Raw genomic sequence first — 15,010 nt, forward strand, 5'->3', positions numbered from 1 at the left:
TGGCTACTTGAATATTTTAAGTAAGAGTTACTCATTGCAGAAACTAAGTTGTTTTATTCGCCTTAAAATTTGCTATTACTTAATAAAACCGAGTAAGTATAACAACTAAGTAAAGATAACTAATTATATCTAAGTAAGGTAAACTATTGGATTTTACAGTGTACATTTTGCTCCCGTTTTAAACCCTCAGCAGACAGTTTGTAAATTGGACTTGACTGTATACCTTCATAGATTAACTGGAGTGCAGAATGAGAAAAACTGGCATAATAGGATCATAAACTCTTGGATTTTGGCTCATTTCGAGTCGGAGTGACTGTCAGGCATGTCCGAAAGTGAGTTTTGATTGAGTAACTTATAGAGCTGTGCTGACTCGAGCTGCAAACTGTTTCAGACGGTTCAGTCCAATTTGGTGAACTGATTCATCCAGATTACTAAAAAGAACCGGTTTAAAAAAAAAGATATGTTTGCGATCCGTACGTCACTAACACAGATCAGTCTTTTATTTTCAGAGCTGGGGTTTATGTTGACTTACTGTACTATTTATAACTCTAGAAGTGCAGGATGTGAAATGCAGAAGTATTTTCTTCCTTTGCGACAAGATAAATAAAATATCAAATATGATAAGCAAGCAGAAATATCTGTCTTCATGTTAAGCTCAGTGTTGCCAATTTAGCAATTTTGTTGCTAAATTTAGCAACTTTTCAGACTACCCTAGCAACTTTTTCTTCCAAAAGCACCTAGCAACAAATTTAGCAATTTTAAAAATTGATTTGACAAAACCCAGACAGCAGAAAGTTTCGGCCCAGATCCGGCCCACATCTGGTCCGCATGGATTTCACATGGGCCAGATGTGGGCCGGATCTGGGCCAACACTATGTTGCTGTCTGGGAATAAGCAAGAGTTATTCTGTTTTGCGATGTAAAATTGCTCACAGCATTTTGAATATTCATAAACATCCATGCCGCCCATAGTGCAAAGTCTATGACAGCTATAAGCTATGACAAGTGAGTTTACGTTTGCAAATTGAGGCAGTAAATAGGAAGATGCACTCTGTTTACCTCACAGTTTGTTAATTTCCTGTAGAACTGAGCATTAACGCTTTTAGATGAACCATGACGGATTTTCATTTGCTGTGAGAACATGAATCTGTCTCTTCTTATCAATTTCCAGTTATAGATTGAACAAATTGTGCCCTAGGTGAACGCACACACATTTCGGCTGTTTTTGCCCTGTCCTTTACACTCTGGCAGGCAGCTTTCTGGCTGTGAGATTACAACTTCATCTGCACTCAGAACAGAGAGTGTTGGCAGCTCAGGATCTTTAATACAACCAACATCGCTGTAGTAGGAAGCTGAGCCAGTGTGTGCTTTAGTTATTAGTCCTCACTAGTGTCACTCACATCTCCCCAGAGCCTCATTATTGAAATTGCGACCTCACAGTATTGCTGAATCTCTAAGTCTCCTGAGGGTATTGACTCTAGCGCTTCACCTTTGCATTAATGGTAACTTTGACTATACATTTTATATTTAATATCATTAGCAAACATTATTAGTGATATATAGTGCTTGGCATGACATTAGGATAAATATTTAAGTATAAATATTTAGCAGTGTCATAAAGATACAGTAAAATTACAAATTATTTAATATTTAAAATAACTCTTTTCTATTTTAATATATTTTTGAATGTAATTTATTCCTGTCATGACAAAGCTGAATTTTCAGCATCATTACTCCAGTCTTCAGTGTCACATGATCCTTCAGAAATCATTCTAATATGCTGATTTGGTTCTCAAGAAACTCTTCTTCTTATTATTATTTTATTATTATTATTATTATTACTATTATTATGAATGTTGAAAACAGTTATGCTGCTTAATATTTTTTTTTCAGGGTTCTTTAATAGAGAAAACTTTTGTAAAATTAGAAATGTCTGAATAAAAGTATTAATTTATTTAAAAATATATATATATCATACTGACTTCAGATTTTGAATGGGTATATCAACCAACCTGCTCTCTGGACATTAAATTTTTTTTAAATTTCTTTCAATAAACTTTTAAACGGTAGTGTAAATATATTGTTCTATATATAGCTAATTTGTGTGTAGTTTGTGTAAATATTGTAACTATATCTATAACTATATCTATATATTCTTGGAATTTACGATGCTTTATTCTCATTTTCCCTCATTTTCCATTTCAGTTTTCCTTTTAGTGCTTTTTCCATGCCATCAAAGCCAAAACTTCCATTAAATATGGAATCCAAACATACTTTGGTCTGTTTTCGAGCTCACTGGGTCCAGGTGTCAGACTCCGCCGTGAGAGCGAGAAGCTGTCAGAGCCGTTAAATGCTCAGAGATTGAGTGTGCTGTTTACTGCTGTTAACTGCACTTAACTATGCAAGTCTTTGACCGGCAGTGAAGTGAGGGAAACTGACATGTTTCCGTGGGTGCAGTCGTTGCTATGGAAACCCTATTGACGGCTCAGTACAGTAAATCAGGTGAGCATTCACAGTGTCAACAATCCCACAATGCTTTAGCAGGGGCACATATCCCATCTGTATCAAATGAATTAAAACGCTTCAAGTTATATGTTGAGACATTTGGCAGTCTGACAGTATTATATGACATTCACAGAAGTGTTTCATTGTCTTTTTTTTTTTTCATTTTCCATACAGAAGCTTCTTATTCAGTGACATGTTACAAACTAAAGTGGAAACTGGGCAGCTTTACCCAGTCAGACGTGTCTCAGCCAGAGCTCTATTTGTCAGGACGCCCAAGACCCACAGTGACAAGGCCTGCCTGTGTCCTGAGATTTATTATTGACAAAGCATTGAGTGCTGCGACTTCAGCTCCTTCTTTGGAATCAGAAAACCTTCTTCTGTAGATACTGTGCAATCGCCATGGGCAGAGATGAACAAGATGCTCAGCGCTTCAGAAAAAGCCCATATTGATTTTTAGTGGTGTTTGTTAATGCTAAAGTATGCATCACTATTATTATTGCTCATACTTATTATGGCTAGGTTATTTTTTTCCAGGGCTTATCAAAGCTGTCGGATATAGAACTCTGACAATATTCATCTGGCAGACAATAAAATGAAAAAAAAAAAAATCCTATCGACTTTAAGGAGGCATATCTAGATAGTTGTCAGACTCTGTTTCATGTTTCGTGTGTGTCCTGCTCCCCATGTGCCTTCCCATGCCCTTATTTGGTTTGTTGTTCCTCCCCTGATTAATTAAGTTGATTTCTTCCCAGGTGTTTCCCTTGATGTGTCATGGCTCCCAGGTGTGTCTCGTCATCCCCTCCTCCTGTGTGTGTGTATATAAAGTGTTCCCAGTCCCTAGTTCTCTGTCCGATGGTGAAGGTCTTCGTGTGAACGTCTTCCTGTGTTCGTCTCCCTTGGTTCCTTGGTGCAAATAAAGTCCTGTTAAAAGTATTCTCCAGCGTCTCCTCATCCCTCGTGTGTGTGTCAGCGTGACAATAGTAGAATATCTTGGCAGTAGGGGCACTTTTGACATGAGCAAGTAAGTAGCCACCTAGCAACCACCCAGAGCATCCTAGCAACTGCTTAACAATGCTCTGGTAATCACCTAGAACACTGTAGCAACCTCTTAGCAGTGCTTTGGTAATCACTTAGAGCACCCTAGCAACCACCAACAATGCCTTGTCAACCATTTAGAATAATCACTTAGCAGTGCTCTGGAAATCATCTACAGTAGATCACCCTAGCAATTGCTTAGCAATGCCTTGGCAACCATCAAGAACATGTCAGCAATACTCTGGAAACTACATAGAACACCCTAGCAACTGCTTAGCAATTCCTTGGCAACTATTCAAAACATGCTAGCAACCGCTTTGCAATGTTTCAGCAACCACTTGAGAACACCCTAGCTATTGGATAGCAATGCCCTGGAAACCACTTGGAACACCCTAGTAACCTCTTGGCAACCATCAGATCACCTTAGCAACTGCTTAGCAATGTTTTGGCAACCACCCAGAACACTTTTGCAGCTGTTTGGCAACGAGTCCAGCAACCACCCAAAACATCCTAGCAAGGGCTTAGCAGTTCTTTTGCAACCATCCAGAACACCATAGCAAATACTTAGCAATGCCTTGGCAACCACCCAGAACACCTTTGCAACCATTTAGCAATGTTCTGTACACATCTACAGTAGATTACCCTAGCAATTGCATAGCGATGCCCTGGCAACCACCTAGAACACCCTAGCAACTGCTTGGCAACCATCCAGAACACTTTAGTAACCACTTAGCAATACCTTGGCAACCACCCAGAACACCTTTACAACCATTTAGCAACACTCTGGAAACATCTACAGTAGAACACCCCACCAGCCGCTTAGCAATGACATGGCAACCATCCAGAACATGCTAGAAACCGCCTAGAAAATGCTCTGGCAACCACCTAGAACACCTTAGCAACCGCTTTGCAATGCCTTGGTAACCACTTAGAACACCCTAACAACCTTTTTCTTTTTTTTTTACCAAAAAAGGTAAAATTTTTAGTTTATATTTAATCTGAATGGATGGTTGGCATGTTTAAAGCTGATGTATACATTAAGTGCATTAATTCGGCACTTCTTAGTTTGATAACGTAAGTGTTATGAACTTGACTTCACTTCACGGAAGTGTGTGTGTTTTAGTATGAGTGAGCGTGACGTGGAGTTCGGTCCACTCTATCAGTGACATGTCACAGGACCGTCTGTTTATTGTCATCAGATACTTCTTATCTTCCCCTGGCACCTCCGCTTGCTCCTGGAGGGAATGCAGTTTGGGAAAGAGAGCTCGCCCACCCTCACTGGCCCCCCTCCTCTTCCCAAAATGCCCCCAAACCCCCTCCCACCCTCTCCTTCCTTGACCACTCTATAGTATCTACACTCACACACTCTCAGTCAGACAGACAGTCAGGCACCCAGAGAAAGAAGACAGACACACTCCAGTGGCAGCAGGCAGCTCCCCAGTGCCTGGACTGCCCGGCTCCTCCAATTCATCAACCCCAGCCTCAGAGCTCCATGAGGAGGTTCATCAGTATGGTGCTACGCAGCCTGGTCAGCACCTCCAAGGCCAGACCCTGGCTGCAGAAGAGAGCACGGGTGCAGGGGAAGGAAGACCAGAAACTCAAGATGCCACACGGGGCGACTAAGGTGAAAGTCCAGAGGGCTTAGGACAAGCAATATAGGGGCAGATGAGGGGACGCTGAGGATAGAAGTTTAGGCACTTGTGTACAGCTTAAAATAGCGGGACATGTGTGGGGCATGGCGGATTCCAGAAGATTGACATTTGTTTTTAAGTGCATGTGTAAGTGAGGAGTGTTAAATGGAGTCTTGCTATAGTTGGAATGGATCGCGGATATGTTAAATCAAAGATTGCTATTTCACGCACATGTTTGTGGCGTGCTGGGATACAATTGTTGTTTATTTCTTGCATGCAAGCTTTTGTAGTTTGGAAAATTTGTGGTAGTGCTGTTGATTAGGAGAAAATTATTCTCTTCTCTCAATTTGTAAGAACAAACAAAAAATATATATTGACAGAAATCCACTTAAAATGGAAGTCTAAAATGAGTATGGGGTATATTTCATTATAAGTCTATAATTTCTATGTTTTTATTTGTTTATTTATGCAAATTGAGGGACAAGTTAAAATTATTTTCTGTGTTTATTTAAATAGAATCTGGAACTTTCATTCAGTAAAAGATGAAGTTACATTTCAGTGTTTCCCAGGACTCACAGACTATCATTAGTTAATACACAAGCTAACATGAACTAACAATGACCATTATGCTTTTTACTGCATGTATTCATCTTTGGTATTGTTAGTTGTTAAAAATGCATTAACTAATGTTAACAGATACAACTTTTGATTTTCAAAATTGATTGGTTAGAAGTATTGTTCATTGTTATCTGACATTAACTAACTAGTTAACTACTGAACCGTTAAAGGCACGGTTCACCTTCAGTTGCTGGTCCCCATCGACTTGCATAGTGTTTTTTTTTCCATACTATGGAAGTCAATGGGGACCAGCATCTGAAGGTGAACTATCTCTTTAATGTAAAACGGTACTTGTCAATTTGCTTTCTTCATTATTTGAAGGGATAGTTCACCAAGAAATGAAAAATCTGTCATCATTTAAGCACACTCATCTCATTCCAAACCAGTTTTTCTGTGGAACACAAAAAAATATATTTTAAGAAATGTCTCAGTGTTTTGTTTTTTGTTTTTGTTTATACAATCAAAATCGTCCAATGTAGTTTTAGACACCACAGACTTTCATTGCATGGACTAAAACTTCATAATATCTCCTTTTGTGTTTTTAAAAAAGAAAGTCATACAGGTTTTAAATATCACGAGGGTGAGTAAATGATGGCAGAATTTTCATTTTTGGATGAACTATTCCTTTAATTCTAATTGATTTACAATGTTTGTCTTTGGTCATGGCTTTGGTCCAGTAATTGAATTGTTCAGATGGCGTGTTAGCATGATTTGACTTTTATTTTTTATTTTTTTTGGCCCTGAGCTATTTTAATATGAAACCTCGTGACAATAAAATTCCAGGCAGCTGTCCAGGTCGGGATTATCCGCTGTCTTCACAGATCACAGCAGCATTTCCCTTTCTGGATTAGTTTGGCTTCAGCTAGCGAAACAGTTTCCTTAGCTCTCTGTAGCCACACGCTCGCATGTTTGCACCCCCTCCTAATCAGATTATTATAGCTCTGCCCTGTAATCCAACCCTTACAGAATTTCTCTTTCAATCTGCTGCTTGCTTGTTTGGCTTCATAATATCTCCTTTTGTGTTCTTAAAAAAGAAAGTCATACAGGTTTTAAATATCATGAGGGTGAGTAAATGATGGCAGAATTTTTATTTTTGGATGAACTATTCCTTTAATTCTAATTGATTTACAATGTTTGTCTTTGGTCATGGCTTTGGTCCAGCAATTGAATTGTTCAGATGGCGTGTTAGCATGATTTGACTTTTATTTTTATTTTGTTTTGGCCCTGAGCTATTTTAATATGAAACCTCGTGACAATAAAATTCCAGGCAGCTGTCCAGGTCGGGATTATCCGCTGTCTTCACAGATCACAGCAGCATTTCCCTTTCTGGATTAGTTTGGCTTCAGCTAGCGAAACAGTTTCCTTAGCTCTCTGTAGCCACACGCTCGCATGTTTGCACCCCCTCCTAATCAGATTATTATAGCTCTGCCCTGTAATCCAACCCTTACAGAATTTCTCTTTCAACCTGCTGCTTGCTTGTTTGGAGGGATTGTGTTACACTTTAGGAGTAAAGCCTGCCCCGGGTTGGAATTGAATTCAGATGGATTTATAAGATATACAGTATTTACATTTTTAAGTGAAGTGAAGGATACATCAGTGTGTTTACATTTTATTGGTGACTGATGTAATAAAATACGCACATTGCCCAAATGTCTGGTGTACCTAAAGAGATTTATTTGTTACAGTCATTCTTACTGTACTCCAATGTTAATCCAAAATGACAGATTTATGTTTTTCAAAACATATTTTTTTTAAATATAATTTTATTTTAAGGTGAAATTTTTAAGTGAAGTGAAGGATACATCAATGTGTTTACATTTTATTGGTGACTGATGTAATAAAATACTCGCATTGCCCAAATGCCTGGTGTTAATCCAAAATGACAGATTTATATTTTTCAAAATATATTTTTCAAATATTATTTTATTTGAAGGGGTGCTTAAAGCCAGTTTATTATTTTTGTTTACATTTAATTTAATTTAATGTAATAATTCAATGTAATTTTTTATTTTATTTTATTATTATTTCTCATCATACCACTTGACATCTCACCGCATTGCACAGGTGAGCACGACCTCAAATCTGGCAAATGCCATTTAACCAAGAACCTAAAGTTTGTATTTGTCTTTTTCTTGATCAAACTTTTTTCGGGGGGCAATTCTTAATCCAATTTTCCTGACCACTAGCTTAATCCTCTTTGATAGAAACCCCATTGGATGATATTTAAAGTATCATCAAATGACTTGTAGATTGACGTTTGTGTATGACGCAGACTTTGCTGTCCATCTTGAAGGTTTCTTTCCTAAATCTCATATAAAGCTTAGATATTTTCCATTTTGTGTGTGGTTAAAGTCCTTGCCAATATGTTTTGGTACGTGGGAGATAATAGGTCAGGCATAATGATTACTTTTTCTTGGCAGTGTGTAGAATAAACATGCAATTCCCTTGATTTCAGCTCAACTTTTGAATGCCTTTTATTTCGCTCGCATCTGTCTTTGCAATTGGCACTCATTTGATGAGATGGCTGTGGTGCAGACCACTGGGAAAATTTACGTAAACCGTTCAAGAATTATGACAAGGCAAGAGAGATTAAAGAGAAGCCCACACAGTCAAAAATGAGAGGCTGGAAGTTCACTCAAAGAAAGATGTTATTCTTTCCTCTTTACAGATGATTCTGACTGTATTCCTGAGTGATAATCAACAGTTGCTGACCGAGGTGCCCATTACCCCAGAGACGCTCTGTAAGGATGTGGTGGAATTCTGTAAGGAAGTGAAGTGAAGGATACATCAATGTGTTTACATTTTATTGGTGACTGATGTAATAAAATACTCGCATTGCCCAAATGCCTGGTGTTAATCCAAAATGACAGATTTATATTTTTCAAAATATATTTTTCAAATATTATTTTATTTGAAGGGGTGCTTAAAGCCAGTTTATTATTTTTGTTTACATTTAATTTAATTTAATGTAATAATTCAATGTAATTTTTTATTTTATTTTATTATTATTTCTCATCATACCACTTGACATCTCACCGCATTGCACAGGTGAGCACGACCTCAAATCTGGCAAATGCCATTTAACCAAGAACCTAAAGTTTGTATTTGTCTTTTTCTTGATCAAAGTTTTTTCGGGGGGCAATTCTTAATCCAATTTTCCTGACCACTAGCTTAATCCTCTTTGATAGAAACCCCATTGGATGATATTTAAAGTATCATCAAATGACTTGTAGATTGACGTTTGTGTATGACGCAGACTTTGCTGTCCATCTTGAAGGTTTCTTTCCTAAATCTCATATAAAGCTTAGATATTTTCCATTTTGTGTGTGGTTAAAGTCCTTGCCAATATGTTTTGGTACGTGGGAGATAATAGGTCAGGCATAATGATTACTTTTTCTTGGCAGTGTGTAGAATAAACATGCAATTCCCTTGATTTCAGCTCAACTTTTGAATGCCTTTTATTTCGCTCGCATCTGTCTTTGCAATTGGCACTCATTTGATGAGATGGCTGTGGTGCAGACCACTGGGAAAATTTACGTAAACCGTTCAAGAATTATGACAAGGCAAGAGAGATTAAAGAGAAGCCCACACAGTCAAAAATGAGAGGCTGGAAGTTCACTCAAAGAAAGAAGTTATTCTTTCCTCTTTACAGATGATTCTGACTGTATTCCTGAGTGATAATCAACAGTTGCTGACCGAGGTGCCCATTACCCCAGAGACGCTCTGTAAGGATGTGGTGGAATTCTGTAAGGAGGCTGGGGAGAGCGGCTGCCACCTCGCTGAGGTCTGGAGAGGAAAAGGTATGAGTCTATTGGCACATACACTACTGTTCAAACGTTTGGGGTCATTACGATGTTTTTTAAAGGAAAATAAAGTGTTTTATTCAGCAAGGATTCGCTGCATTGATCAAAAATGACAGTAAAGGCATTTATAATGTTGCAAAAGATTTATATTTCAAATAAATGCATTTCTTTTGAACTTTCTATTGATCAAAGTATCCTGAAATAAATAATGCATTACAGTTTACACAAAAATATGAAGCATTGATACTGATAATAATAAATGATTCTTGAGCAGCAAATCAGCATATTAAAAGGATTTCTGAAGGATCATGTGAAACTGAAGACTGGAGTAATGGCTGCTGAAAATTCAGCTTTACCATCACAAGAATAAATTATATTTTATAATGTGTTCAAATAGAAAAAGTTATTTTAAAATGTAATAATATTTCAAAATATTACTGTTTTTACTCTATTTTGATGATTTTTGATTGGTGAGCATGAGCGACTTCACTGAAAACCAACCCCAAATGTTTGAATGGTAGTATATTTGAACTTGCAGGTTGTAATATAAATAGTCTATGTGTCTTTGATTGAATTTAGACAATATACACTCTTCGGATTTAGCTAGTATTTTTGACCTATTCTTGCAAAGCAACATTTCTAATTTATACGTTTTTTAGGTTAGGTTAAGTTTTTCATCTTATATTTATATTTTTATTTTATTTAATTTCAGCTTTCTTTCAATAAGCTTAATAGTTTTAGTTTTAGATAACAGTAACAACATTGCCCTGAATGGTTCATGGGGGCCCGTAAGTGAGCCATCTGAGTCTGAGACTAGCGTCGATTCAACATATTACACAGTAATGTAAAATCATATAGTGCTTTCTAGTCTGTCTAGTCTCATGAGTCAGCGTTGTTTTCAACTCTTTTGAACGTCAAGGACTGTTCTTTCATCATGGCATATGTACAGTGCAGCCGGATTTCTACATGCTCTGCTCAATATGGCTGACAGATACAGATGTATTGCTTAGCGCTTTTACATCACTAAATAGCACTGAATGGAAACGTTCATGGACCAGATCCCACAGAGAAAGCAAAACTGTCCATCACATAACAATGACGTCCTTGTCAGAGTTTGTCCTAGACAGTGGGTGGTAGAATGTGGGTCAGAACGTCTCAGGGCCTGGGCCGCAGCCTCTAGGTTTGTTTACATGGCTCCTGCGGGCCTGTTATTCTAGTGTCCCACACATGGCACGCGGCCCGCACTGTCAAAGACAGTAAAGATAGCCTTCAGCAAGGATAGCCAGACCTTTTTCATCTGGACGTGCCACCGTGTTTTGCTACGGGGCTATTATGTAATAGAAAGGACATTTTCCTTTTTAAGTTTTCATACCATGCGGATCAGATTAAAATAGAGAAGTATTATAACAGTTTTGACATTGACATCTTCTGTGCTATGCATAGAGTGCAGGGTTTTATAGCCTGACTGTAACAAAGAGTGTCTGTGTCTCTCTCTCTCACAGAGAGAGCGATCCCTTTTGATCAGCTGATGTTTGAGCACCTACAGAAATGGGGTCAGAGGAGACAGGAAGTGAAGTTTTACCTGCGGCACGAGGAGTCTCCCATCGCAAACGTTTCTCAAGGTGGGTAAAAGTGATGAAAGACTGGCCATGACCACGACAGGACATTTTGTCAGTTACTTGGTTTCTTTTTTTTGTGCCGTTGTGTTTAACTACTGTTCAAAATGTTGTGGTCGTTAAGATTTTTTTACGTTTCTTATGCTCTCTCACATGATCCTTCGGAACTTATTCAATGAGGAAAGCAGTTGTGCTAATTAAAATGTTGTGTTTTCAGGATTCTTAGGTGAACTGAAAGTTCAAAAGAACAGCATTTAATCTTTTGTAACATTATTAATGTCTTCACTGTCACCTTTGATTAATTTAATGCATCTTTGCTGAAAAAAGTATTCATTTTTTTTTTTTTTTTAAATAAATCTTACTTACTGGATGTAGTGTAAGATCAGAGCCACTTGTTAACTAATACTTGCTAATCTGTAGTTTACCAAGATAAATTTATTAAAGGTACTGAATCACTATTCATTTGTTCATTTGAATGAATTGTACAGATGAACTGATTCAATAAAATCAAAGTTTAGGGGAGCATGTTTGCTTATTGCCTATTAACTAAAAGCCGTTTTAGGTTCATGATTAATGTTTCTAGTGTTCAAATCTAGTGAGACTGATTCTTTCAGTTCTTTTAAATGAGAGTCCTGTCAGAGTTGGGCTTTGCAGAGATTTTCCTCCGCAGTTATCTGCAGTTACGTAACTAATCCTTTTTGTGTGTAATTGGTCTCCCGCCTTCTTGCACTCAAATCTGCACCTGAGACAGACCACAGCTCCATCAGACTAGAGAAGACGAGGAGCGCCGACGCCTGTCTGACCTCCACAGAGAAATGCAGACTTTGAGTTTTAAAATGACAGAATGCATCACTAATATTGCTCATACATAGGGTTAGTGATTTGAACTAGGGCTGCAGAATATTGAAAAAAAATGGGTTAATTGGGTTATTTTGCTTTTCTGCTAAATATATTGTGATATGAAAACATTCATGAATGACTGGAGTGATTTTGTGAGCATCTGCACAGAAAAAAATTATAATTTTCTTCAAAAGCTGAAAAATTACTTTTTACTCTTTTTGAGTGCAAACAGGCTTATAGGGCTGAATTGTTTTCGAAAAATTATTAGTTTTTAGATATATGAGGGGAAAAAAACTCTTTCTAGTTTTATAGACTACATTCTCACTATTTTTGACCCATTTGATATAATTATGGTTTTATTGTTATTAAATAAAAATATTAAACAGATATTTTGTAATAATGCTATTATACTGTAAAACATAACATATTTTTTATAAATAAAAACTTAAATATTTAATAAAAATATTTGTAATATTTTATAGTACAACTGTAAAATGTTAGTATCATTGAGGTACTATTATAGTTTTTATTAATATTTTGAATCAGTTTTTATTTTTATATTTTCCATTTTCATTTTGATGGTAAAGTTTTTTTTTAAATCATTTAAAAAAAAAAATACATCTCCATATAGTTTCTATGTGTATATATATTTTATAATTTTAATTTCAGTTTTAGTTATCTTAGTACATCAAGTTAAACTAAATTAAAATGTTGCCTTGGTTGAAATAAAAAGCTTATATAATATATATATATATAATATTATTTCAGTGAACATTTATAGCAATTTTTTTAATGGTTTCAATTTTAGTTTTAGTTAATTACAATAACCCTGAAAATTACAATACTAATATTATATTCTAAATTCTTCATTCTTAAACTATCAAGCTAAAGCCACTCATAACACCTAAGCAGTAACACCATGGCAACATTGTGACAGTAAGTTTTTGCACGGAATGTACAATTCTAGTTCATTGTATCAGTACATTCTAAATTAGTCTGTGAGAGCAGAGGGCGGTCAGTGGGATTGCGTACAGGCCTATCAGAGGCGGCGCGGTCCATGAAGGTCTAGGTATTTCCAGAGCCTCTGACAGGATTACACATAATAACACAGCCCTGGATTTAGAGAATTAAGCTCCTGCTTATTTATAGATGGCACATTTGAGAGTGCTGGTGAAACAAAGGCTCACAAAAGAGAAATGACTGGAGGTTGGTAATCGTTGTTAAACAACCCACTGTCTCGGCACAGAGTAATCAGGGTAAATATGCCAGTCAGAATTCCACTGCTGGATCATATGCTCATTAGATTCAAAGGTACCACTTTCCCTTTCTTTTTTCAGCCATACGTGTGACTGGTGTTTTATTATTTTATGTTTTATCAATACAAAAATGCCCCTTTGTCCAGTAGCACTGATTATGTTTGCCCACAGCGGTGAGTTTTTAAGCTCTGCAACCATCTTGACTTTTTTTCGAGTGCAGGGGTGAAGATGTGATCTTGTTTTATTTCCAGCAGGAAGTCAAACTTCAGAGCAGGCCGACAGGAAGAGCAAGGGGAACTCGGACAAGCCCTGCGAGAATGGGGTACGTTCCCATTCATGCTGTTCTCAGTCACACTTTCCTTCTGGACTGTTCACTGAGGCTTCACGTAATTACGGTGAAACTGTGTAGCCAAAACACTAAGTTCAGCACTTAAGTGAGCAATGCTCTACTTTTCGTGCAGTAAATGTGTGTAGTTTCTATTAATGTATCAAGCCATAAAAGCACACTTTTGATGCAAATCTGCTTTTGTTTTTGGAGTGAAAGATTAGAAATTACTTAAAAAGCCCTTTTATCAGTTGCCCATTTTTGTGTTTTCATTGGCTTCTTGGCCCACTTTTCCTTAATTTGAGCTTTAATTAAATTATCTTTGGGCCTGTACACTTGACAACATTTTGGATGTATCATCTGCATGTTGTCATATTGTCCTTGATATTGAAAGTGCAGATAACTTACAGTTAGGTATTTCTGTACACACTGGAATACTCGTACTCTATATACAACTCATTATAAAATTAGTATGTAATAATAATATGCAATACTTGTCTGCTGGCTTGTTAAGAGAAAGCTTTCATGATTCTTGAGTCATCTATGAGAAAATTAGATATATCGTTTATTATAAGTGAGTGCTGCCATTTTGCGCATGTAAACGCACTTAAACATGATCAATGTCATTTGTTTTCACATATCTTATAACTGATTGCAATGAGTAACAAAGGGTCTTTTCCTCACACAAAGCAACTTATGGCTTCAGAACAGTGTTATTTTAGTAATAATAATATGCAATACTTGTCTGCTGGTTTGTTAAGAGAAAGCTTTCATGATTCTTGAGTCATCTATGAGAAAATTAGATATATCGTTTATTATAAGGTGAGTGCTGCCATTTTGCGCATGTAAACGCACTTAAACATGATCAATGTCATTTGTTTTCACATATCTTATAACTGATTGCAATGAGTAACAAAGGGTCTTTTCCTCACACAAAGCAACTTATGGCTTCAGAACAGTGTTATTTTAGTATTATTTATGTATTTTTATTAATATTTTGAATTAACTTTTATTTTGTATTATCAGTTTTCATTTTTATTAAATTTTTAATTTTAGTCATTTTTTTATTAAAATTACTTTCTTTATAAAAATAATTTTAGTCATTTTGATGTAATGATTTCATCATTATTTTTTTAAAATATTTATTTCTAAGTTATTTATCTTTATTACAGTTTTAGTTTTAGTAATTTTAATACTTTAAACTTATTTATTTCAGTTACCAGGGCAACATTTCTCTCTCTTTTTTAACAAGCCGTTGTTTTTTAAGTTGTTTTTTTTTTGTCCAATATTTATCTTTTATTAGTATATATTTTAACAAATTTTTTATATATTTTTTTAATAGTTCATTTCTTTTTTGGTGCTTTTTTTTTTTTTTTTTGGAG

At 36.3% G+C, this 15,010-nt stretch overlaps 1 protein-coding gene across 7 annotated transcripts in view; it reads left to right on the forward strand.

Annotated features, from left to right (window-relative positions):
- ppp1r13ba (protein phosphatase 1, regulatory subunit 13Ba) overlaps window positions 1-15,010 on the forward strand; it is a 42,647-nt gene that overhangs the window by 4,082 nt on the left and 23,555 nt on the right. The window contains exons 1-5 of one of the 7 annotated variants that reach the window (XM_016534485.1): window positions 4,931-5,163; window positions 8,457-8,558; window positions 9,543-9,588; window positions 11,094-11,213; window positions 13,555-13,625. In XM_016534485.1, coding sequence (XP_016389971.1) covers window positions 5,032-5,163; window positions 8,457-8,558; window positions 9,543-9,588; window positions 11,094-11,213; window positions 13,555-13,625 — 471 coding nt within the window. In that variant the 5' untranslated portion in view covers window positions 4,931-5,031. Of the gene's footprint in view, window positions 1-4,930; window positions 5,164-8,456; window positions 8,559-9,440; window positions 9,589-11,093; window positions 11,214-13,091; window positions 13,359-13,554; window positions 13,626-15,010 lie in introns of those variants that run through there. The other 6 variants (XM_016534492.1, XM_016534553.1, XM_016534497.1 and 3 more) reach the window with 6 other exon arrangements.

The sequence above is a fragment of the Sinocyclocheilus rhinocerous genome, unplaced genomic scaffold (genome assembly GCF_001515625.1).
Source record: "Sinocyclocheilus rhinocerous isolate Xijiao unplaced genomic scaffold, SAMN03320098_v1.1 scaffold1004, whole genome shotgun sequence".
Classification (NCBI taxonomy): Eukaryota; Metazoa; Chordata; class Actinopteri; order Cypriniformes; family Cyprinidae; genus Sinocyclocheilus; species Sinocyclocheilus rhinocerous.